The sequence below is a fragment of the Rhincodon typus genome, chromosome 20, assembly GCF_021869965.1.
Source record: "Rhincodon typus isolate 14 chromosome 20, sRhiTyp1.1, whole genome shotgun sequence".
NCBI lineage: Eukaryota > Metazoa > Chordata > Chondrichthyes > Orectolobiformes > Rhincodontidae > Rhincodon > Rhincodon typus.
Window position 1 is genome coordinate 20,415,026 of NC_063351.1, and position 27,662 is coordinate 20,442,687.

The 27,662-nt window shown below is 40.5% G+C and overlaps 1 protein-coding gene across 6 annotated transcripts in view; it reads right to left on the reverse strand.

Moving 5' to 3' along the window:
- ppp2r2d (protein phosphatase 2, regulatory subunit B, delta) overlaps positions 1-27,662 on the reverse strand; it is a 70,803-nt gene that overhangs the window by 36,846 nt on the left and 6,295 nt on the right. The window contains exon 1 of one of the 6 annotated variants that reach the window (XM_048608935.1): positions 9,436-9,621. The exons of the other annotated variants lie outside the window; for them this stretch is intronic. Within the exon in view, the coding sequence (XP_048464892.1) occupies positions 9,436-9,478 (43 nt within the window). The 5' untranslated portion in view covers positions 9,479-9,621. Of the gene's footprint in view, positions 1-9,435; positions 9,622-27,662 lie in introns of those variants that run through there. 6 annotated transcript variants of the gene reach the window in all.

Here is a 27,662-nt window from a genome sequence, read left to right on the forward strand (position 1 = left end):
ATTGATAGAAGAAAGTCGATAACCTTTTAGCTGTTAGCGCTAAAATTCACAAAGTAATCAAATAAAGTCATAGAGACCAAAATATTATCTACAGTAATCCTTATGAAAAGAATAAAGAGGATTGTAGGTACTTTAAATGATCAAAAGCAGTAGTTAAAAAGAAATCAAATTGCCAAAATAGCGAAAAGAATAAATTAATTTCAATTCCTGCGTAATTTTCTTGAGAAGTATTTTAAGTAAGTCATGAATCGATTTGTTTTGCAATGACATATAGGTGACAGGTACAAAATCTCTCAAATTGAGAGCACAATATTTAGCATTTACAATATATACTGAAAAGAGGTACATCCATGCAAATCAAAGTGAAAAAAAATCATGAAAACATCAACTACAGAAAGCATGATCCAAGTAAAGTTTAAATTGTAGTAATGCAGCCGAATGAGATTCTCTTCTGCAGACTTTCCCTTTGAGATGCAATTTGGGGAAGCAGCATGCTGCAGAACCTTTGGGAATGGAAGCTTACTAACAAAATCTTAATGTTATGAATTCTCAAGACGCTAGGATGTGAATCTCTGGTATACATTTCATACCTTGATCAAAAGATGATGTTGACATCAGTGAATTAGTACCAGAGGTAGAAGTCTTAAACACCTGAGAGAAATTGCAAGGAAAGCATTTCATCTTCTGCAGTATGCAAATGCAGCTTTAAATTCCTCATTTGACACTTTCACAGTCCAAATGGCTCAGCACCCTCGTCTTTTACAAGATTTCCGTTTGCTATAGATTTTCCAAATGCCTGCATTGCATAGAACAGTCAAATGTTTTAGATCAGAAAGAACAGGCACGAGACGGATGGACTCTGCATTTACAACATGCCAGTGCAGGCCTCATACGCTATTCTCGAGATGCTGCTAACACAGGGGCCATTGCAATAAGAGCTGTCCATTTCATGCCAACAATTTAAAATAAAACCAATGCAACTATCACCTTCATAAACAATGAAGTCCTGACTTGATATTAACCAAATTCTTATGAATTATGCACAATTCAACTGCATTTGACAATACTCCAAAAATGAAACCTAAATTTTGCTTCTTCTTGCAAGCTATTGGTATTTAAAGTGCAGCACTGATTTTCCAGTTCAACTCAGCAACATGACAGTGCCCAACATACAATGACAATCAGTAAAACAGCCAATCAAAAGATACTAAACATTTACATTTTTTTTGGAATACTGCAGCACGTTTGCTCTCAGGAAATCGTAAGCAGCCAAGGTCATGTGCTGAGTAAATTATCCTTCAGCCAACTACAGTCCATTTCACAAATACACAAACCAATAAGTCAAATGATTTGGATCTTCCATTTTTAACTTTATCACCCACACTGCTCATACCTGCATTTTTACAACTTTTGTTGAAGTCTGCACAATGCAATCAATGAGATAGTTAATTATGTTTTCCATTCAACTTTTAAATTATCTTTCTGAAGAGAAATCAGATATCAAACCAGCGTGTAATCGCACAATCTACACACATTTTCTGACCTTGCTTAAAGCGTGTATGTATGAACGTGACAGTGTGGGTGATTGGGGTCAGGATGGGCACAGGAAGGAAGAGTAGAAACACAAATGAGAACAACATTGTCCAGTAGTAGAGCATCTTTTTCCTTCCTCATCCAGCTGTTAGGAGGTATGTCTGGGAGGTACGGTACATCATTCAAAACATTTACACTTGAAACAAACACACACAGTCACTTACATCAGCCAATAAAGCAACAAGCATCATCTATTTTCAAAGTCAATTTTGAAGTTGTCAGCTATAGTGTCAAGTCTTTTGTTTTTGCTTACAGACCTCATTTTCTTCTCTGTTATTCAACAGTGCTGTCCGTTATATGAAATAAGTCTTTTTAATCTCTGCTTGTGTTGATTCATCATTTTTCACTGACAATACATCAGGATTTGGCAGAAGTCTGGCTCATCTCGAAAGCATTTGAAAATTTTATCCTCTCATAAATTGATGACCACCCTTCCTCGGGAATGTTAAATTTGAATTGCTTAAACCAGGTCTCCCTGTCCTACAACAGTATGGAAACAACTATCACAAAATTACATCATTTGGGAATACAACAGAAGTAACACTCGTCTCCCACTCAACCTACCTGCAGCCTTCAAATGGTTGACTACATCATCCTCCTTCAAAGCCTCCCCACAATCTTTCAGTTGGGGCTGTATTTAGCTAGCTCTATTCTTAGCCATCTAATTGCAGCCAGTAAGTTATTTGTAACAGCTCTTTTCCCACTCACCCAGTTTACCTTTATGTTTCCCAGGATCTATCTTTGGTATCATCTTCCTCTTTATTGGGGGTCAGTTTAGTGAACAGTCAGTTGCAATGCAGCGAGATGCCAACTGCATGGATTCAATTCCCACACTAGCTGACATCACCATGAAGGATCCTCCTTCCCAACTTCTCCCCTCATCCGAGTGACCCTTAGGTTAAGCCACCACCAGTCATCTCTCTCTGAAAGAGCAGTCTTATGGTTGCCTGGGGCAATGATGGCTTTAACTTTAAGGTCTTACAATGCACACATCTCATTTTCCTCACAAAGTAGTTATTCTCCTGTTTTGAGTTTGTGCAGGCGAGATCTATACCAGGTCTACTTTTGCATTTCTTACTTCCACCCAAAGTAACCCATTGCAGAGTTTATCTCCCACCATTACAGAACTACTCTACCTTTTAAAAAAAAGCAAAATACTAAAGACCTGGAAATCAAATAAATACAAATGAACATTGGAAGCACTCAACATGCCTGACAGACTTTGTGGAAAGAGAACCGGAATTAACAGAGATAGCACAGTGTGGAACTGGAAGAACACAGCAGGACAGGCAACATCAGAGGAGCAGGAAACTTGATTTCTGAATGGTCCCGACCCTAAACGGCAACTTTCCTGCTCCTCCGAGTTTTGCTTGGCCTGCTGAGATCCTCCAGCTCCATAATGTAGTGTCTCTGACTCCAGCATCTACAGTTCTTAATATCTCAGAATTAATAGACACTTGTGTTTTTCTCTCTCTCCAACAAAACTGCTAGACTTGCCAAGTGCTTCGAGCATTTTCTGCTTTCACAATCTGACCTTTACTTGTCCACTTTATCCTCTGAAGACCAACACCAATATGTTCTACTTATTTAGATTATTAGGGGTTAACCGGCATTGAGAACTCTACCACAAAGCTTCAAATACAACCATCCTGTTACACTGCTATTATACATTTCTCTATGCTATAGTAGGTAAAGCCTATCTTCCAAAGCTTATTTTGCTTGCTTCATTTTGTGCATTTTAAAAAAATCTCGTCACCTTTCTTTTTTTGTCAAAGACCCTACTGCACAGTTTTAATTCCACTTCCACTGCCCTATTTACTCTCATTCCCAGCATTATGTCCTTTTCCTTTTTCAGCCTGATTCCTAGTTGATTTAGCAAGGTCAGGGCAGGAATCACATGGCCTTGATCCGAACTTTTGTTGTCTTGCAGGAATCGGATTTTGGTGTTTTGGGGCAAGACAGTTGTTTAGGTGGTGGGCTGGGTTGTGGGTGGGGGGAGGGAATGGTGGTGAAGAGGAGAAAGGAGGTGGTGTGTGGTAGTAGTGGTGGTGGTGGTGGTGAATGGAACCAGTTAGTTAAAGTTCATTGTGGAACTCACTATCCTAATTTTCCAGGGCTTATTATTAGTAGTATAAAATGCCCCCAAAATGTGAGCAGATATTGAACTGTCCATCAAAAGGTGTAATGGTAGCGTTCAGCCAAATCCAGAAGGGGAAGCCAATGCTATCAGAGCACTGCTGTGGACAGCCCCCCATGAAATTTTATAATTTTTTTTTGACAGAGACGTGTTTTCACATCACTAATACCAAAAAATGTTATAATCTAAAACCTTTGTAAAATTATATTATGGTATTTCAAGTTTCAGTTATACATCTTAAGCAACAAACTAACAAGAATGCTGCCAGATGCAAAGAAGAAGTATCAAAAATAAACAAGAAAAATTGGAGCTGTTTTTGTTAGAACTATGGAGATAAATTTTAAATGAGACCTTTAAATATTTATCATCAAGTAGAACAGATTGCTTCTAATGATCAAGGGATCTATAAAAGGCATAAATGAGAGTATTTCAAGAAGTTTAGGACAAGGAAATTCAGTTTTCTACATCGGCCTTCATCAGTGCAATGCTCTATCACAAGGGCTGTGATGTACACAACTTGACTTAATTATCAGATATACCAACAATTTGTATTCACTTGCAAAGGAAAACAAAAAGATTGTAGATAATGCTTTGAATAGGACTACTGCCCATATGGAGGCTAAACATTAATATGAAGTGATTTAGGTCAAAGAATGCCTTGGGTTGGAATTTCTACATAGCTACAGTACTAATACATGCTTGTGTTGTACTTTTATGTTGAAAAACAATGCTTTGGCACTTCAACTAATGATGACTATACAAAGTTAGAACAGTGTCATTTACGTGGACCAGAGAAAATAATTGTTACAAATATTCATGATTCTGGGAGATAGAAAAGAATAAGTGCGTATCCCTCGGCCCTTTGAGCCATTACGGCCATGCAATCTGAACCTCAAATCAATAATTTGTTGATAAGGTTTGCAATCCCACACAAAGATGTTTCCTCAGGCACTTCCTTCAAAATGCCAAAAGGACCCAGGATTTTAACGTGTGACTTTTGTTAGTGCAAGCAAAACAGCACATCATATAATCCTGTAAATAAGGATATCCAATTTCAACCCACTGAAACACAGTAGCATTCAAGATTTTAATTTAGTAAAATCAATCTCCTGTGGCACTGATCATGAAGAATGGAGATGAAATGTAGCATGCAGGTCAAGCAGGATTAAAAAAAATGAGCAAGATAAAATGGGCATGAAGAATGGATGGGGAGGAAATCTGAAACAAAAAAAAAACCTTTATTTTAGGAGGTGGGGGAAGGACAGTAAAAAGGGGAAAACGTGAAAAATTCTCCATAGGAGAAGGATTTCAGGAATGGAGGGAGAAAACAGGGGCAGCATGCAAGTGAGAAACATGGAACTACTTTAAGCAGAGGGGATACGGTGACAAGAAAAGTCCTTCAAAGAAGACCTGTTATTTGTACACAGTCATTATACAACAGAAAAGGGAACATTTCCAACAAAATACCAGACAGACATCCATAGTTGTGACTGAAGTCAGCATATTACCATTCAAATTTTTGTATGGACGCCAGCATTAGACGCTGGTCTCTTATCTCATCAGTAGTCTCTTGCCTTGCATCTCATCTCTGATGAGAAAGCTTCCTCATTGCTCCTTCCATCTCAACCCTACTATTCCATATTCTCACCAATACTTACAACTGCCACTGTGACGATCTCTGCATTTAATCACCATTGTGATCCAATGTACGCTGCATACAGAGGAGCAATTCAGCTATGAATATGGAGGAGTTGCTTTCCCTAGAGGTCAAGGGGGCGGCACTTGAATGAAGTGTACAAAGTTACGGAGAAACCTCTCCTTAGAAGGGTGAAAGCCCAAGGGTAGAGTTTTAAGGTAACAAGCAAAATAGTTAAAGGAGAAAGATTTTCATCCTCTGAAACACTCCGCTTAAAAAGGGTGGTAGAGGCATGAACCATCAAACAGTATTTAGATGAGCACTTGAAATACCATTGCATACAAGGTTACAGGACATGTGCTAGAAAATTGAATGACAGCAGATAGATGTGATGACTAGCATGGACATAATAGATCACAGGGCTTTTATCATGCTGTAAAAATTATGATCCCCTCCCACAAAACATGTTACCTTGAGTAAAAGTCTGTTCAACTGCCAGATTTTTATTTTGTTTTAAAAAAAACTCAGAAGGAATTTGATTTTTCAGTTCATTTGTGAGATGTGGGCTTTGCTGGCTGGCTAGCATTTATTGCCCACCTTTAGTTGCCCTCGAGAAGATGGTGGCACATTGCCTTCTTCAATTGCTGCAGTCCACATGCTGCGGGCTGACAATGCCCTTAGAGAAGGAATTCCAGGATTCTGACCGAGCGACAGTGAAGGAGTGGCAATATATTTCCAAGTCAGGATAGTGAGTGACTTGAAGAGAACTTGCAGGTAGTGGTGTTCCTGATATCTGCTTATCTGCTGTCCTGTCCTTCTAGATGGACATGATCATAAAAGTTTGGAAGATGTTGTCGAAGGATCATTGGTGAATTTCTGCAGTGCATCTTGTAGATGGTACACACTACTGCTGAGCATTGGTGGTGGAGGGAGTGCATGTGTTGCCAATCAAGCAGGCGCTTTGACCTGGATGATGTCAAGCTTCTGGAACTGCACTCATCCAGACAAGTGGGCAACGTCTCCATCACACTCCTGACTTGTGCCTTGTAGATGATGGACAGGCTTTGTGGAGTCAGGAGGGGAGTTACTTACCACAGTATTCATAGCCTCTGACCTGTTCTTGTAGCCTGTGTTTGTGGCGAATCCAGTTGGGTTTCTGATCAAGTGTAACCCCAAGGATATTGATAATTGGGGATTCAGTGATGGTAGTGTCAAGGGTTACTGGTTAGATTGTTTATTGGAGATGGTCATTGCCTGTCACATAATATCACAACTCAAAATGAGCTTTTCTCACTTTCCCGAACCATCAGTTCTCACACACACGTTCTCTCTTCAAGCTTCTCCAAATTCAGATTCCGGTGCTCATCCTTAATGCTCCCAAACTTTAAATTCCTGATTCCATTATCAATATATGGTCAACCCCATCCCACCCAGGTTTCTGGACTTCCCACCCACAAAATAAGGACAAACCACAAGCCCCTTCCCACTGCTTACTGATTTACATGTGAAAATGATAAATATATTTAAGGTTCTGGCGAAGATTTGTAGCTCAGGTTGTTGGCTTGCTCGCTGAGCTGGCTGGTTATTGTACAGACGTTTCATCACCACATTAGGTAACATTATCAGTGTGGCCTCCAATGAAGCAATGTTGTTCTACTCCAGTTGGCATTCGAGAGATCCGGTCCGTTGAGTTGGCTTATGTCATTTCCAGTTCCGTTCTGCATGGGACCACTAGGAATCATGGTAGCACGACAAACACTCACAAGGACCAAAGACGCCATACCCATGACAAGGGTGAATGCAGTTCACAAAATACCTTTGTAATGTTTGATGCAGTCATTACATCAGCCAGACCGGAAGGAAACCAGCCATCAGGATACATGAACAACACAGTTAGCAGCAAAACATCACAACGAACTTTCCCTCATCTTCGTGTACCTGAACAATGAAGGCCATCAATTTAACTGGGACAACACGACCATCTAGCTCAAGCCAACAACAGACATGCACAGGAATTCCTAGAGGCCTGGTTTTCAACCTGTAATTTAAAATCAACTAACATGTAGAATTAGACCTCATACACACATGCAGAACAGAACCGGAAATGACACAACCCAACTTAACAGACCAGATCATATAAATACCAAGCGGAGTAGAACAACATCGCTTCATTGGAGGCCACATTTATAAATGTTACCCAGCATGGTGACGAGATGTCTGTACGGTAACCAGCTAGCTTGGTGAGCAGGTTAACAACCTCATGTGTCTATGTTAGTACTTGATTTACAGTTCTCATTTAGTACTCTTAGCAAGCCTGAATCTCCAATGTGGCAGTACAGTAGCATGAGCTGCATACTTGGAATACACTCAAGTTATATTATTTAGTTCTTACAGCCATAACACATATGGAAGTGCAGTGGAGGCAAGTTTAACAGGCATTCAAGAGGGCATTGGATAATTATTTAGATAAAAAGCAGGATACTGACATGAGGGAATGATGCTCACTTGAAGAGCTGGTGCAACACAATGGAGTAAAGATCCTTCTATGGTGCTGCAGGACTGGAGATAGCTGTTGGACTTACCTGCTGCTTTTATTATCTACCTTGTGTTTCCTGGCTGCATCTCTCAGGAACTAATATTTTCAGAAGGCAAATTCATTATTTTTGTTCTTACAATGTACGCAATCATTAGATGGTTGAAATGCCAAAATCCTTTCTGAAGGTTCAGTGTTGAGAAAGCAGTTTTAGGTAAATGTGTAAATCATACAAAGCTATGGAAAGGGTTCCTTAGTTTGATGGCATGCTGGAATCTCTCAGTGCCAAAAGAATACACCCCGATGACAGAGGAGGCGGTATCAGAAAAATTGATACTAAAATGGCTACTTTTGGACCAAGCAATTCCATTCTTCACTACTGCATTTTCATATGCCAGTAACCTCCTCCAATCCATTCAAAGCTCCTTTTGTGCATTGGGTAGTCCCCACCAGTTCCCTTACTTGCTTTTTGTTGTAGAAAGACAAATACTGGAAATAATCATAATAACCAGCACGTACAGACTGACCTGCTTTGTGCTTTCAACTTTTACTTTTGGTTAGTTTAACCTTGAAATAATTCAGCACACACCAAAAAACACAAAATTCACCACTCTTAAATTTTTATTCATTAAAATGGAAATACGAAATGAAACAACCCTCAATCCCAAGAACAGAAACAGAACATTTCTCTCAACTATGCAATTAGAATTTGCTAATTCATGGTCTTTAATGAACAAATATTCATAAATATTTACAGCTCAAATGCTCAAACATTTCAGAATTTTCAAATAACTACACATTAGAAATTTAAGTTTGCGATTCTGTGTGGAATTGAAGTTGCTACCAAAATATGTAGCTGTTTTGAAAAAGATGCTCTGTCTTTTTATTGCTGAACTTACTGCGGTCTATTAATGGCTTATGATTAAATCTATGTTTATTACATATTTTAAAAGTGTGAATTTAATGCCATTCTCTAGGGGGAAAAAGCTCTCAAACCATGACAAAGACACATTTGGTATCATCAGGCTGATACAGAGATTGTATGCTGGAATTCCCTAATTAGAAATAGTCTTCAACTGGAGATGAAGACTTCCCACAAAATCTTTTGTTTTTGAAACAGGCTGAGCACTGAAGCATTTTTTTTTGTTGAAGCAGTTACATTACTGCAGTCCAATTTTACAAACATTTATTGACAGCCTTAAAAAAAATACTTTGAGCAGTAGAAATTTAGAGAATCAAAGTATTTTTTTAAAAAATGTGTTTGAATAATTCCATTGATTCAAAAAAGTGACAAGATGTTTTACAGTGCTTATTGGCTTAAAAAGGCTTTATGGAAACTCGTTGAGGATAAGCTACGGATGTGGTCCAGTCATAGGAGAAACTAGAATGCATTTTTACAGCCATCCTGAAAACAAGAGTTCACCATTCACTTGAAATTAGGAAATCTACTAAATTAATGAACAAGGCTACAACATTACACACCAAACCAACAATGAAAGAGATAAGCCTCAAATATTTGTAATACCAATTACCTACCATTTACAAAACTTGCTTTAAGATGCAAGTAACTGCTTTTCATGAAAATCTGTCAATTTTATTCTTTGAATGTCTGTCAGTTTCTTCTTCCGAATTGTTAGGACTTCAGGACCAATCAGGAAGTATTTGAGGGCATCTGAGCATGGGTACTCTTCAGGGAAGAGGAGGTCTAGGACTTCAGTTAGGCTGCAGTAAAAACCAAAAACCGCGGTCAAGGCCCAAGACAACCCGTGAGCAATGTCACAGGAGACTGACTACAACATATGACATTAAACATATATAACTGAAACATGCCCAAAACAACTGAAGTTAATACAGCCTTTAGGTCTGTGCACAAAGGATGACTAATGACCAAATAAATAATACTTTAGTATAATAGAAGTGTCAGTATTCCTGACACAAAAACAAAACCAATGTACAAAAGACGAGCTATATGGAAATCCTTGGAACACCAGACCTTCTGTCACAGAAAAGGCCAATTACGTAAAACTTTTCATGCTTGCAAGAATGTTTTCAAAAAGTTCTCTAGCAATAGAAAACTTTAGATACAATTTTCCTTGCATTTTGTTAACTTTGATAGTGAAAACAGTTCGTAAAATGTGGGACTACTTATAGGCTTAGTTAAACGTAATGAACTAATATTTGTAAGCACATCCAAAAATGCTACTGATGGACTTTCAACTAAGCATTTAAAAAAAGCATTAAAACTGAAATAAGTAGGAAGTACACATCATAAATGATATTGCTATGATTAGGATAAATTCATTAGATTGATTAACTTAAGTTATCATTGTCTTCAGTTGGAAAAGTGAGTTGTTTCAACTGTTGATACTTCTACATTTAGTGACAAAATATATCTTTCAAATTTTATGACTGAAAGACAGAAGGAAAGCACAGAATCCACACATTGAAGTATTAAAAATTTATCTTCATGCCTTAATGCAAATCTCTCCCCATCCACTCCCAAAAAGCAATCTCTCTCTCAAACATAGATCTAGTCAGAGGATTAAACACAGAAAAACACCCAAATAAAAACCTCTCAGGTTAGGTAACATCTGTGCAGAGAGAGAAAGAAATAATTAGTTAATGGTTCAAGTTTGTGACCTTCATTAGAGCTGGGGAAAAACTTTGAGGTGCAATAGTTTTTGAGCTTCGAGGATGGGTGGAACAAGGAGGGGAAAAAAAAAAGTGGTCAATGTGATGTAAAAGGAAGACAGAACAGATTCAAATGACAGAAAAAAGGTTAATCCTCCAGGAATCATGATGGATCACGAGTAAAAAAGTATCATGCCAAGAGCAAGAGTGCTACTAATTGAAAGAAATAAAACACAAAACAAGCAAAGGAAACAAGACAAGGACGAAGGTTTACAGTCTGAAATTGATGAACACAGTGCTGAATGCAGAAGGCTATACACGCGGCTGAAAGATGTGGTGGAGTTCTTGAAGCTTACATTGAACCTTTCAGTAGGCAGAGGACTGAAATAGCAGTGCTGTGAGCAGGGTGGAGAATTAAAACAACAGGCCATGAGCTCACAATCTCACTTGCAGACAGAACGAAGGTGGAAACAACATCGGGAATAATGGATAAAGTACATTAGATTGAAAGAAATACACTAATTGCTGATTGACCTGTAAAATGCATTTGGGGCCTTGGATGACAAGCAGAGAACGTAAAAAGGTAAGTGTTACATCTGCGTTTACAAGGAAAGGTGTTGGGGGGGAGAAACAGATGTCATGACTCAATTGGGCAAGTACAGCAATAACTGAAGCCCACTATTCCGCAAGTGGTCACAAGTGTGTCACTAACCACTAAACCCCACATTACCAATTGCCTGGCCGACTGTCCAGGATACGCGGTACTGCGGCCCAGTGTCGTTGCTGGTCGGCATGGTAAACACATACACACTTTAACAAAACGGCAAAAGATTATGATTTCACTATTTGACTTAAATGATGTGCACTGATTCACAAATAAGACAAACAAACAGATGTGATATAAATATTATGGGTGGAAAAACAGACAGGGAAAACACTGTGTAGATTAAAGCCCAGACCATAAAAAGGTAGAGTGTTATTTCTCATGGTTCTTTTGATGTGACCAAAGATGATATTTTCTTTAGAGCAATGGACGATTTTTGATTCAATAGCTATTCAGGTGGACCCAAGTTTTTGTCATACCAGAATTTCCTTTTAAGAAGTCTCTAAAAAGGTTTTTTCGTTTTTTCACTCAGTGGACACTTATTTGCTTCAGATATCCAGGACCCTGCAAAGTGCAGCAGGACCAATCTGAAGGCTGTTATTCCTTGGCTTAGAGACGTCTAGCATCACTCAAAATTACCCACCTCACTGGTCCAAGAAGTAACATAATCCAACATAATTACACAATTCCATTTGATCTTCGTGTTGCAAAACTTGTCTATAATTAGACTGTATAACAGTGAACAACTTCTATTTTCCAGTTTATAACTGAAAACGTAAAACGTGGTCCTTTACACTGATAACAGGACCAGAATGTCAGGGCTCAAATGGCCCCTTCAGAATGGGCAGAAAAGGTGAACATGTGCTCAATGGTGCCATCATGCTCAAAGCACTGGAAATGCCAGAAAATAATCTCCTGAATAGAGGCAGGTAGGGTGGAAGGTATGGACAGGGGAAAACCTTTTGTGGTTCTGGGGTGAGAGAAGTGCATGAAATGTGGCAGATACAGTAGAGGGTCATGATAACCATGGCTGATGAAAGATGGTGATGATGACAACTTAGAAATACAATTGTTTAAGGTTGCCTTAGAACAGATGTAAATCAAGGCCGATGAACTGACAGAATAGATGACAGAATAGAATGGAGTCCCCACAGGGTTTTAAAGAAAAATGCTAAAATTGACATAACCATAGGAGTCACTCCTGTCCTCTAATATTAGTTGATATTGCTAGAAAACGGAGGAAGGGAAGAGAGTCAGAAGTGTTCAGAGATTGATTATTCGAAACAGAGAAAGGTGGAAATTAGAAGCAGGTTGAAAAGGTACTAAAGATTCAAAAAGACTAGTAGCACAGAAGAAACGGAATCTCAGTTTTTTTTTTATAACTTTTCACCACACAAGAAACCCATCATACTCAATTCATCCCAATCATGAGATGTTAACAACAATTAGGCAAATAAACATTTGTACGCACTGGATAATCACGATTTCTGTTGCTTCATCTTTAACAGCCAATTGCGGGATTGGAGGGTCCCGAAGAACTTGAATTTATTGAATCAAGTTTTATTCTACATTAGGCTTTAGCCAGAGCCAAAAAAAAAACAACTTTCCAAAACAGTAGTTTCAAGTGGTTTTGTGAAGTCCTTGTCAGTGGTAATCTCTTTAGTACCATACAAAAAAATGCTCAAACTTCTACTAGACACAGAAACAAAGCAAAATAATCCAATTACCACACAAAAAAAATCACAAACCATCGTTTTTACTTCTTTCTAAAAACCACACATAAAAAGGACTTGTATAATCAACAACTGAAAATAGGTTTAAGGCCTGCATATGGAAATTTGAACAATGCTTCCAAACATGAATGATCATTCATTCTTTGAAAAGGAGAGTGATAGTCTTAGTTTTCACACATTCATACTGAAACTTGTTTTAACCACAACTGCCATGTAGAGAACCAGCACAGCAACCAATACACATCAATCCTGGGATTCCAGTGGTTGGTTACAGAATGGCAATTCCTAATTCTGGCAAAAAAACTCCATATCCATTCCAGTGAACCAGTCCACGCTGGTAAAAAACAAGATATAAAATTTGTTAACCAAGGAAGTTCGAATAAAATATCTTTTCCCCAAACTATTGCATTCTGTCCTACTTTAAATGTTAGATTTTGCAAATTGTTAAGTTTGCTAGTGCTAGGCTAAAAACAAGGGACATCATCTCAATGGCAATAAATGGTGGGGCCTTGCCCGATCACATTAAATCAGTGAAAAAGATAAACTAACAAGAAATCAAATTGGGGATTCAAGAAGCACTCTATTCGGGAACTAGTTGACATGTGGAACATTTACCCGATAGTTGTGTATTCCTTTCTAGATTAAATGCATCTATGCTGTTTGGGCTGGATAAAGAAGGTAGGAGTAGGAAAAAGCTTGTGTAGAATATAAATACTGACATGGACCAGTAGGGCCAAATTGTTTTTATGCTGTACGTTCCATGTAATACAGCAACGTACACTGTCAACAGGGCTTTATCCGCTCATGGTAGTCGGTCGGTCGGTCAGTCAGTCGGTCGGTCAGTAGCTTCTGTGATTTTATTGCAATGAAAGGAGATTTTCACAAGGGAAGATTATTTGAATAAAACAGACTTCAAAAACAAAGCATATAAATCATCTAAGCATGTGTTTTAATTCAGGTTTCTTCAAGTACTCCTCTTCACTCCCACAGTGATGAATTTAAGTAAGACCTTGTGCAAAACACTGGGCAGCTTACTTCAATGAAACAATGGATTATGTCTTGTTTATTGCCTCTGGTTTTAGGGAATTGTGTAACTATTAATATGCTAAAACATTGCAAGAGATTTTGGAGTGGGGGTAGGTTTAGATAGAGGATCTGGATCGGCGCAGGCTTGGAGGGCCGAAGGGCCTGTTCCTGTGCTGTAATTTTCTTTGTTCTGTTTGTTCTTTGTTCCTGATGCCATTTCACCCTCCCACCAGCAAGGCCCAGGAAGATCAGATTTAACCTATTGTGGAGTCTTCTCCCGATTAGCAAATCTGCTGGAGCTATCACTGTAGTTGCACGAGGGATGGTCCTGTAACAAATACCAAACCTGTTCCAGTTTCGTTTATTGAAGCTGTAGGCTATTACTTTAAGCCTGCTTTCAAAGTTTGGACTGCTCTTTCTGCCAGGCCATTAGATGATAGATGGTATGAAGCTGTCCTTGTATGTTGAATACCATTTGACTTTAGGAAATACTCATTCACTGCTGGTAAACGATGGCCTGTTGTCTGTGACCAATACTTCCCGGAATCTGGGTATTATAAAAGATGCATGCCAGTTTTTCTATTGTCATTCTTGTGTTTGATGAATGAACTCTTATGCATATCCAACCACTTTTAGAGAGCAGCTACAAATGACCAAGAACGTTGAGCCCTTGAAAAAGAAGCTGCACAGTCAGTCATCAAGTAACCGAGTCAAAGGTTTACCCAGCCACTCCTACGAATATCAGAGAGCAACTAGTGGCAATTTCTGTCCTTGTTGGTACTCTGGGCATTGCTCCACCGAAGCAGCTATGTCTGCATCAAAGCCTGGCCAACGGACAACTTCTCACCAACATCCTCATTTTGGGACCCCTGGATGATGTTGGAGAAGTTCAGGCAGTATCTAGCTGTGATCTTTGCTTGGGACATTCACTCTTGCTTCCAATAATAATATGTCATCCTCTATGGTGATCTGGTCTCTCTGGGTCCAAAAAAGATTTCAATTCTGGTTGTGGTGGCCCTTTGCTTTTCCCCATCACCACCAGCTATTTCAGTTTTGCCAGCACCAGATATTTCTGTGTCCAAAAGGTGACAACGTCAGCTGTGACTGGAAGTATGCCCAGAAAATTTAAAACCATTATAGCCTCTTCTACTGGAGGTGTATCTGCTAATGGGAGGCAGCTCAATGCATCTGCATTTGCTACTTGACCTCCAGGAAATAAAAAAAAAAGTGTTCCAACTTGTAAATTTTATGCACTTAGACATTAAAGCCCACCACTGAATTCAGCCTGAAGCTGTACACTGCACTGCTTTGTCCTCTTTAGGAGACTTATTAGGGGTTTGTGGTCCGTTATTATTATTACGGATTTACGCCCATTAAAAAAGGTATTGATGGAATTTTCCAACTCCAAATAGGACGAAAACAAACAACTTTCGTTCTGAGCGTATTTATGCTCTGCATTAGCCAAAATCCTGGCTGCATGTGTTATTGGGCGCTCGTCTCCATTGGGCCACTTGAGTTAATACCCCACCGATGCCATACAGGGAGACATCACATGCCAATATCAAATCTCGCTTGGGATCATAGTGTGCTAACACCTTAAGAGGACAATAGCTGTGTCTTCACTTCCTTGAAGGCTTGGCTACGAGACCATTTCCAAGGCTGACTATTTTTCAATAGCAGATGTAAGGGTGCCAGGATGGAGACCAGGTTATGTAACTTTTCGTAATAATTCACAACCCAAGGCAAGACCTTAGCTCTGCTAAAGATGCTGGAGCCAGGGCATCTTTGACCACGCTCATCTTGAACTTCCAACTGTTGTAACACTGTCTACTTGACTCTGTAGCCCAAACAGGACAGTTGGGGGGGCCTGGAACACGTTCTTTTTCCCCTTCTTGGGCATGCACTAGTCCTTACATGTTTCTTTCAGGCAATGCCAAAGTTCTCCAAATACTCCTTATTGGTCTTCCCTGTTATTAGCATACCATCTAGATAGATGGCGTAGACCTTGCAAAATGCTCTTCATCGTCAAAGTGTGCTGCTTGACAATACCCCAAATGGCAGAGTCTTATCTTGGTACAAACCCTCATGGGTATTAACTGTAACATATCTGGGAATCCTCACTGAACCGCAATTGCAAGTACGCATAGCTCATATCCTGCTTCCTTAAGGACGACACCTCTGATGGCTTTGCGTACAAATCCTCAATGCGACGGATTGGGTAATTATCCAGCTAGGAGAAACAGTTTACGTTTGTTTAAAATGGCCACAAAAGTGAATTGACCTGTCAGGCTTCAAAACTGGTATGACCAATGCTGCCCATTCAGCAAACTGGACTGGTTTGGTTTGATGTTTCCATGGTCTTCCAGCCTTGTCATTTCTGCCCGTAAGGCAAATGGCACTGGGCAGACCTTGCATAATTGCTTCTTGGTCAACATGCAAAGTGGCCTTGGTTCGTTTGATCATCCCCTGACTTTCCTGGAAAACTTTCTGCGTATTTAATTAGGATATCACTCAGGCAGCCGTTTTCTAATCCAAAAAATGTTGTGCCAATCCAGGTGAATCTCTCGCAACCAATCTCACCCCAATCAAGCTTGCGTCAGAGAGCGTTACGACAAGTGGAACTGAACCAAATGCTTCAAGAGATTGGAAGCAAAGTTGTATCCTTAATCTATAAAAGTTCCCCAATGTATGTTCAAGTTTGCACAAGACCTCAGCTACACTCAAGGTTGCAGTCCAGAGCAAATTTCGTTAAATCGTTTCTCCGACTACAACAGGCCATGCCGCTATTGACCTCCTTTAGAACCAGGTGGCCATTTAATCAGACGTTTATTTTGTTGGCTCTGATTTGCATGTTGCAGAACAGTTTAACTGTTCTAAACCAGATGTAGGTGGATTTTCCAGGGTGTGCACTCTCCTGGATACTGGCCAATGAGTTCTCTTAATTTAAATTTAGTAAGACTCCTTTGCTGTAGAATCCACATAACAGCAACTATAATGGCTTGCTGGCTCAGATCGTGAAGAAAATTTTAACCATTTGGCTGAAGCTTGGCTTTGTTTTAGGATTTTGCTGTGGGCTGATCTCGAGTCCCTCTGTTCAGGATATGTCCTGAGAGAGACTGTGTAATTGCTTTCACTCAAGTGGTGTTCCCCCAGCTCAGTCGGACTGGTGAGGGCGCTCACTTCCATCGGAAAACTCTGCAACTCATGCTCCACTTGCTGAATTTACCAATCAAGTCAGTTGTAGTTCCCGTTTGAAGTCCAGTTGGGCTTCAGCCAGTAGGCACTTTTGTATTATCACATCATTAATCAACACATACTGACTTAGTGTCTCATCATTGCTTTAAGGCTTATACCAAAGTCACAGTTGTCTTAACCTTGTCAAAAATCCCAATATAGATTGCCCTGGTTCTCGAATTGGCTATTAAATACAACAGCATCTCAGAATTAGAGGCTGCTTGGGTTCGTAATATTCCTTAACTAATTCCGTCAACTCTTGAAAAGTTTCAGTATTTGGTGCCTCAGGGAACATTAGGCTCCTAATAACCAAAAAAGCTGTAGGTCCACAAGCTGCCAGAATTACTAGCTGCTTTTCATCTCTGGAAAAAATAACACATTCCTTCCACATATTGGGCCCAGTCTTCAATGGCAGGGTTGAATGAGTCAAGCTTCCCAAATAATGGTTTGATGCCAGAAATGCTTATCCCAACTCAAAGACAACAGTTGAAAGCGAGTTTCTTCAGGAATGTGCTCACACTCTCGTTGCCATTGAAATAACTCCAGAGGTCAGTATCCCATCACCAAGTTACCTTTTATTTACACATGGAAAGTCACTGACACTGATCCAGCTCCCTCAGCGCCAGCTCTGTGCCACAATGTCTGACACCCCTCTCTTTATCTGTCAGACAGGGCTCCCTGGTTGGACCAGGTTAAACAGCCCCAATCAGGAACTCATTTCATTAGGTCCACCCGATTACGCTTGTTACAATCACTACACCATCAATTGAATTATTTTGGTCTATTTAAAAATATATACTCTGGCAAAATGCTGGTCATCCTTCTTAATCTTTCGGCATTAAATAAAACATTTTACCTTTGGAGCTGCATTTTGCCTCAGATTTTGTGCCTAGATGAAATAAAACAATGACTTGCCAATGCATCAAACAATTCATGGACATAAAGTCCTTTTAAAATAATGTCCCCTATTTCTATTAATCTGGTGTATTTAGTAACAGCTTATTTACAAATAGTCTATTTGAAGCAGCAACTGGAGAGACCAAATTTCCTTTCACTTTGGACTGTGATTGGCATATAGCAGCAAAAAGTAGAAATCATTCCAAAAATGTGATTAGAGGGAAACAGAAATAAAACCCAAATGAAAATATTAAACAATATCTTATGACAAAGCATTGTCAATGTCTAACGAATTATGCAAGATTTTAGATCTGATTCAAATACAATCTTTACTCACAAAATTGTGGAATTTCCACTGTTTCCTGAGGCACCTACAAAATTTATGTACTAATCATTAAAAACATATAATCTTAATGAAAAAAGGAGTTCTGTGCTCATCAGAAATTGACAAAATTTTGACCTTCAAAAATAACAAAAGCACATAATGGAATACTAAAGAATTAAGAAAATCCAAGATGCAAGAAACTAACAGCAATAAACATTTGAAAACTTCTAAACCATACAGGAGAGAAATTAAATACAGTACAGAATAAAACATTTCAGCAAGTAAAGTCAATGACATAAACTGCCAAAGCCCCAATTATTTCTGAGATGTCCCTGAGGGCAAAAAGAACATGTTTGTCCTTATGTTGGAAAATGTGTCTCTCCATGGTTTAAAGAAAAATAAAACTGATCTTCTCTAATTCATTAAAATGCTGCAAGTGCTTTGAAAGCTGTCAGAAAAGCCCTAACCCTAAATCAAAACTTGTACAGAATCAAATAGACCCAGCTAATTGTGACAAACCGTTGAATACTAGGCACTTTCATACTTCAATATTATTGATATTAATGACTGTACTTCTGGACCTCATGTGGATTAGTATCATGTCAAACTGCTAACTGTTATGCATAGGAGTCAAAAGTTTCTGTACTTTTGTTAACATGGGGGACAAGTTGCAGTTGCCTACATTTTAAAGTATAAATAATTTTTCTAACTATCTTAGCGCACATTCCAAAATTCACTTAAATACAAATGTGAATGAACAGTCATTACAATGATATTCATCACACAAATGTACAAGTTTAAACAGATATTTGTTTATGGCTCCAATTAAGCAGGTGAAACAGCCTCCTTCAATTACTTACCAGGGTATGCATTCAAAACTGGGGTTCAGAAAGTTTAAAGTGTAATCACATTCAAAGATTCTCTGCTACTCATTAATTTGCAGCTGTCTTAGTGTCACTTTAATACAAGACTAACAAAACCAGATTTTAATGGCACAAAACCTCTCAGCAATGTATTCACTTTATTGGACTTGTATCCAATAATCTGGTTAAATATCTTTTAAAAATAGAACATGCAATCATCACTGACTTCTTCCATGGTGAGTGATTTAATCCAATAAGTAGCTGAATCAAAGATCAGGAATATTTAAGCTTAATCCTAGTGCACATTGAGTTAGCTGGTCACGGCCAAGACAGAAGGGAATGTAAAACAATTATCACAACATTGTTCTCAAGCAGAGGTTGAGCCCCCTCTGAGAACTAACAGTGAATCACCCAAAGGAGAGTACCTCACCCTCTATTCTGTTTAAAAGGAGTGTGAAGGGGTGTAATCTGTTTTTTTTCCCAGGAACTTCTAGCTGTAAGTAAAAGAAATCCCTAATGCCCACTTTACAATCAACAAGTAACAAATTTATTTAGTTAACTCTAACAGTGAACAAATTAACTAAACTATTAACAAACCAAACAATTCCCTTCTACGTACTAACTATTCCAAAATCAGGCAAGATTCTAATGGTATGCTGTTCCAATAAATGCAACCCTCAATTATATAAACTAAAGCTTTAAGAATTTAGTCTCTCAATTACAGCCAGGTTGTGTGTCTTCTAGAATGTTCTGTGCCTTCTCCATTCAATCTGTCAGGAACTCCTTCTCTTGTCAAATTCTTCTGTCAGGAATATTAACTATTTATGCCATAGGTGCCTCTCTCTAAAACAGAGAAGACTGTGAGAGCTTGCAATTGTCTCGAGAGCTGACAGCTGTTAACTCTTGCAGATGGCAGTTCATTCTCCTGTCTTTGCCCAACTGCCTCTACATTTGTACCCTTGATGACATGTCAATATTCCTTAATAGGATTGGTCCTATGTTGTCAAAACCATCCAATTTAAATTTAATTTGTTTTTAGCATCTAGGTGCCTAGTTTAAATTAACTGGCCAAATTCAAAATTTATTGTCTTGATAACAAGACTGTTTGGCCTGCTGACTGTATAGCGTTTTGATACGAAAGTTGCAATTCAGGTGCTCTGTGCACCTGCAAACCCTCATACTGTTGCCCACAGACATCCCTTTTGAATCTTTAAGCATAGAAAAAGCACATCTTTTAAAAGGGACCATGCACTGCTCTCCACCAGCAACCCCCCCCCCCCCCCCCCCCCCCACAGCATTTTACAAACCAAATTCTAACATTCTGCCTTACAATCCACAAATACTCTATCCAACTTTGCAACACCTCCCCCCTTAAAAAAGGCATGATGAGATGGCTTCTTTTTTTCTTTTAAAGCCTTAACTCCATTGTATTACTAGATACATGTCTCATTAATCTAGAGTTACACATCTCATGCTAATTCTACACCTTATAGGTATACACAACATTGAACACTATCAGTTCTCTCTCAAACTTTTTTTTAAACCCATGATAAAAACATTGGCAATAACATTTTCACAACCCACAACATTTACAATCTGTAAATTAAATGCTTGTAACCTAAGACTGCAACAAAATAATCTGGTATCCTTGTCCTTAAATCTTTCCAGAAATGCCAAAGGTTTGTGATCGGTATACATGATCATCTGATGCATTGTTTGCAACATAAACATTAAAACGTCAGTACCAAACCCGATGGTTGAATATTTTTTCGGCAAATATTGAGACTTTTTGACGATAACCCGTTGGCCTTTCAATTCCACAATCATCCTCTGGCAACACAGTTCCAACACCTACATCGCTCGCTTTGATGGCGACTTTCAAGAGTTCCAAAAAATTTGGCATGGCTAAAACTGGTGCGGTGGTTTGCATTGCTTTTAAATTCTCAAAATGCCTCCTGGCATTGTTCTATCCACTGAAATTTTGTGTTTTTTTAAACAAAACCATCAACGGTGCCACTAAGCTACTAACGTTCGGTACAAATTTCCTGTAGAATCTGCTCAATCCTAAAAATCCTCTTCGATGATGGTGTTGGAAATTCCTTGATGGCCTTTATCGGCATATTCCTCGCTGTCACCCGTCCATGTCCAATGTTATGCCCCAAGGACGTCACTTCTGTGTTTGCGAATTCTGTTTTTTGCCAAGTTTATGACCAACTTTGCCTTCCGTAGTCTCTCAAAGAACTCTGCCAAATGCTCCATAAATGGCTAAAGAACACCAAGTCATGTACATATACAGCACAATTAGTCAATCCTGCCACGACTGTTCGTAAACCTTGGAAAAGTGGCTGGTGTATTTTTCATTCCAAAGGGAATAACTTTAAATTGATACAGTCCATTTAGGGTTACAAAAGCAAAAACTTCTGGCTCTCTCCGACAAAGGTACTTGCCGGTAATGGTGAAGTAAGTCTAACACTATGATGTAAGTGGTTTGTCCTACCTTTTCCACACAGACCTCCAACCTTAGAATTGGGTTGGAGTCAGATTTGGTCACGGTGACTGACCTTCCGATAATTTACGCAGAATCGTTGAGTACCATCAGGTTTGGGAACCAACGAGATCGGCAAACTCCACTCACCTTGACTCTGCTCTACAATGCGTTTTTGGAGCTTCACTTCTACTTCCTTCTGAACCTGCACTGCTTTAAAAGGATTACGCCTGTAGCCTGTAGGGGGTGTTGTTCCATCAGAACAGCATTCCCTACGTCAACCTCATGTACTATTATGTTACTCCTCCCCATTCTATTTCTCTATACGTCCTCATAGCACTACAAGTCTATCAATTCTGTTCTCTGTTCCTGGGACAGATTGCTCACTACACTATCCCATTCTTTAAGAACTTCTCCATTATTCAATTTATTCTAATGCACATCAAAATTCAAATCACCTGGATTTGATTCCTCACTCAGTGGCAGTAACTAATACCTGTTTCTCCAGTTTCCTTTCCCTATCATAGTAATTGATTTTCTTCCACCACCCCGCCCTCCCCCCTCCATGTGACATCTTTCAGATAATTCACCCGGCTCCTGTATCTCTAAATAAGTTAACTTTAGTACCTACTCCTCCTGTTTTACCTGAGTAAACCTTATCTACACAGATGAAGTCTTTGAAAAGATTGGGCACTATGTTACTTTCTAGCCCATGACAAGGCTGTGCACTCTCCTGCAGCTCCTCGACTTCTCTTGCAATTTCCTTCAGTACCTCAACTAATCCAACTGGTTTAGCCTCTTTTACCACATCCTTTTTTCCCAGTGCCTTAGACCACCAGAACTGTGGCTTTGAGAGTCCCACCTTATCACATTGAAAACACTGGAGGACTTTTACCTCTTTCCCACCCTCAAACTTCTTTTTTCACATATGGTAAACTGTTCCCAGTTTTTCATTGATAGATCTCCCTCTTTCCCAATTTCTATCCTTCATAGAATGAGACTTGTATCAGAAGCTGGATTTTCATTTATACACTAATGTGTATTCATCCACCATCTCCACCACTCTTCCTGCTGGTTTAACTTTCTGTTCCTCAACATGAATTCTTATCACTTCCAGAAGTGAGTTTTAAAACTTCGCCAGCAGAATAATCTCTCCAAGATGCTCATATGTCTTTTCTATCTTTAAATGCTCTTACCCATCAATTGAAGTTGCTCTGTTTAATTCTTGCAAACTTGATAAGTCTGACCTGGTTCCTTTCTTATATTTCTGAAGTTACCTATATGCTTCTGGTACCAATTCATAGACACTCAGTTTTACTTCTTCATATTCTCTTGACACCTCTGCAAACATCTCACTAGCCCGGCTTACCAACTTGGTCTGAATTAACATTACTCACAGACTCTGGCCAGTTCATCTGTTTAGCCTATTTCTCAAATGAAATGAAAAAGGCTCCTACATCTTTTTCATCGAATTTTGGTAGGTTTTGATTTATTTGTATATATCCCAACCAAGCCTTTGGCTACACGGGTTTGCTCATCATCACTCTCCTCCACATTAAGCCTACCTTCCACCTTCATGTCCATCCTTTAACCTGACTTTCCTAATTGTCTACTTCCAAACTCCCCACCCACCCCCAGTGGTCAAAAAAGCCCTCGACCGCATGTCTTGCGTTTCCCGCAACTCAGCCCTCACACGCCCTCCCCTGGTCCTCACGTATCACCCCATTAACCTCCGGATTCAACAAATCATTCTCTGCCAATTCCACCACTTGCAATCTGACCCCACTACGAAAGATATTATTTCCCTCCCCACCCTTAACTGCCTTCCGGAGGGACCGCTCTCTCCGTGACACCCTTGTCCGCTCCACACTCCCCACAAGCCCCACCAACCCCGGCAGCTTTCCCTACAACCGCAGGAGGTGCTACACCTGCTCCTACACCTCCATCCCAGGCACCCCCAAAAACAAAACCGAAAAAAGAAAACCTTCCACATCAAACAGATGTTCACCTGCACATCCGCTAACGTGGTCTATTGTATCCACTGTTCCCGACGTGGCCTCCTCTACATCAGTGAGACCAAGCGGAGGCTTGGAGACTGCACTGTAGAGCGCCTACGCTCAGTTCGCGACAAACAACACCTCCCAGTCACAAACCATTTCAACTCCCCCTCCTTGGAGGACATGTCCATCCTGAGCCGCCTCCTGTGTCACAACGATGCCACCTGGAAACTGGAGGAACAGCACCTCATATTCCGCCTTGGAAGCCTACAACCCAACGGTCTCACTGCGGACTTTACTAGCTTCAAAATCTCCCCAACCCCAACCTCATCCCAAGACTAGCACCCCCTCTCATCCCCGCCTCCTTGACCTGTCCGTCTTCTCTCCCACCCTATCCACTCCACTATCTACCTGCTATCACTGACATCCCCCCACCTGTTTATTTTAGAGCCCCTTTCTCCTTCCCCTCCCCCTCCCCCATTTCTGAAGATGGGTCCCAACCCGAAACATCAGCTTTCCTGCTCCTCTGATGCTGCCTGGCCTGCTGTGTTCCTCCAGGTCCACACCTTGTTACCTTCTTTCTCTTTGATTTTTCTGCCCTGGCTTTTCTTTCCCTTCTAACTCCAGTTGTCTTATCTGCAATTTAAATTTTTCTAACTTCACTGCACTTGACTGTTTCTGTGATATACCTAAATGCTTGGCTAACTCCATTACAATTTCAGCTCTTTTATTACCCCTAGTTAAACCCAATTCTAGCCTGTCCATTAATTCTTAATGTTTCTCCTTTTTCTGTCTTTCTAAACTTTCTCAGCAAATTTGGGAAGCACTTTTGATGCCCCAAAACCTCTTTAGTAATGTTTAGAGCTATTTCTCCACTTTCAATTTAACCAGCAACAAGCAAACAAAATTCAACCGATTTTTCACTTCTCACGTAAGAGTTAAAGTTATTTAAAGTTCTACGACACTAATCCCCAAATCTGTTTAAATTTGCTGGGACCTTTCATACCCCAAATCTGTACTAATCCCAGATGCGGTCTGTCCAACTTGTCCTAGACCGGAGCTGCCAGATCTCGGACCCTAGCTCCCAAACTGTTATAAAGCCCTATGCTCCACTTCCAATTGATTATCTGAACTATTGCAATAGCAAGTGAAATTACTTGTATGCTGAATCAAATATCTATCTGCTTGGGACATACATTTTAAAAACCACCAGATACAATATTTCTACAACATCACTAGTATTAAGGAACGTTACTACAACAGGGATTCACTTTTGCCATGAACTCCCAGGGTATGATCTGCAAAGGAAATACTTGCAGCTCAGTTTCCACCACACAACCCCTCCTCCAGCTCAAGGTTTGAACAGTTGTTCACTTCATACAGCAAGTGTCAAATCTTGACATGCGATATGCTATTTTTGTTGGGCTTTAAAATGCAGATCAGGTGGTAGATGCCTGTGCTTCGACTGTGGGCTTTGCAAATTTATTTTGCATTTTCTTTGTACTAGAAGGAGAAAGTCATGCTTGATACACAAGTAGAAGAAACCCATTTGAGCTTTACTTTCCAATGCCTTATAGACCAAGAATGACTGCCAATGTTATGTGATTGTGCCCAACTCTGGCATGAAATAACCCACAAGGCTAATTTTATCATTTTTGTGGGTTGATCAGAGTTGATCCAGATCATAAAACACTGGTTACATCATTTCATTTAGTTACAATGAGAGTCTATGCACTAGTGTTGGGTGTCTCTTCTGTCATTGACAGGGGAATGTTCATCAGGTGATTTCACCAGCCAGTTGCTGTCCACGTATAATTGACAACATTATAAAGGTATTTCAGTGCTAGTACATCTCAGCAATTGGCTGATCAAATCACATGCTACATTCCTTCAGGTATTCATAACGGGTACAGTACAGACCTGCGAAAAGCCCAAATTGAAACTTCTATTGTTAAATGTACTTTTGAAATTAGGCAGCACTTGCTGAACAACCGAGTGTGCCAAGAGTACATGAACATTCAATTTAAGATTATCAGTTAGATCAGAACATGGTTCATTTACGTTTGATGGAAGCACCACTCATTCATATATAGCCACATTCTTTTTTCTCTGCAAACTAAAAGGAACAGTTTAAACCTTGTGCCTTTTTCGAATCACCAGGGAGCTTCTGGACCTATAATTACCCATTGCTTTCTCCCTAGATAAGATGAGGCCAGAGTCAACTTTTCACGGGTCAGTACCCATCAAGCACAAACTGATTTTTTATTATTTATTCACTCAAGGGATGTGGGCATGGCTGGCTAGGCCAGCATTTATTGCCCTTCACAAATTGTCTAAGGGTAGTTGAGAGTCAACCATATTTCTGTTGGTCTGAAGTCAGATGTAAGACCAACCACTTTCCATCCCTAAAGGGCATTAGCAAACCAGCTATGTTTTCTATGATAATAGGCATGAGACTAGCTTTTCATTAAATTGTTATTGAATGCAAATTTCACCATCTGCTATGATGTGATTCAAACCCATGTCCTCAGGATATTATAGATAACAAGGTGTAGAGCTGGATGAACACAGCAGGCAAAGCAGCAAGGCTGATGTTTCGGGCCTAGACCCTTCTTCAGAAATGGGGTTCTGAAATAAATAGGGAGAGAGGGGGAGGCAGATAGAAGATGGATAGAGGAGAAGATAGGTGAAGGAGACAGACTGGTCAAAGAGGTGGGGATGGAGCCAGTAAAGGTGAGTGTAGGTGGGGAGGTAGGGAGGGGAATAGGTCAGTCCAGAGAGGACGGACAGGTCAAGGGGGCGGGATGAGGTTAGTAGGTAGGAGATGGAGGTGGGAGGAAGGACAGGTTAGGGAGGCGGGGACGAGCTGGGCGGGTTTTGGGATGTGGTAGGGGGAGGGGAGATTTTGAAGCTTGTGAAGTCCACATTGACACCATTGGGCTGCAGGGTTCCCAAGCGGAATAGGAGTTGCTGTTCCTGCAACCTTCGGGTAGCATCGTGGTGGCACTGCAGGAGGCCCAGGATGGACATGTCGTCTGCAGAATGGGTGGGGTGGGGGGGGGGGGGGGAGTTGAAATGGTTCGCGACTGGGAAGTGCAGTTGTTTAGTGCGAACCGAGCGTAGGTGTTCTGCAAAGCGGTCCCCGATGTAGAGGAAGCCACAACGGGAACAGCGGATGCAGTATACCACATTAGTAGATGTGCAGGTGAACATCTGCTTCACGTGAAAAGAAGTCTTCTTGGGGCCTGGGATGGGGGCGAGGTGTAGGGGCAGGTGTAGCACTTCCCACGGTTGCAGGGAAAAGTGCCGGGTGTGGTGGGGCTGGAGGGGAATGTGGAGCGGACAAGGAAGTCCCGGAGAGAGTGGTCCCTCTGGAAAGCAGATAAGGGTGGGGAGGGAAAAATGTCTTTGGTGGTGGGGTCAGATTGCAGATGGCAGAAGTGTCGGAGGATGATGCGTCGGATCCGGAGGTTGGTGGGGTGGTACGCGAGGACGAGGGGGATTCTGGTTTTGGTTGTTATTGCGGGGAGGGAGTGTGAAGGATGAGTTGCAGGAAATGCGGGAGACACGGTCAAGGGCGTTCTCGACCACGGGGGTGGGGGGCGGTGTGGGAAGAAGAGTTGCGGTCCTTGAAAACATGAGGACATCTGGGATGTACGGGAGTGGAATGCCTCATCCTGGGAGCAGATGCAGCGGAGACGAAGGAATTGGGAACAGGGGATGGCATTTTTGCAGGAAGGTGGGTGGGAGGAGGTGTATTCTAGGTAGCTGTGGGAGTCGGTGGGCTTGAAATGGATATCGGTTTCTAAGTGGTTGCCAGAGATGGAGACAGAGGGGTCCAGGAAGGAGAGAGAGGTATTGGAGATGGTCCAGGTGAACTTGAGGTTGGGGTGGGGTGGAAGGTGTTGGTGAAGTGGATGAACTGTTCAAGCTCCTCGTGGGAGCACGAGGCAGCGCCGATACAGTCA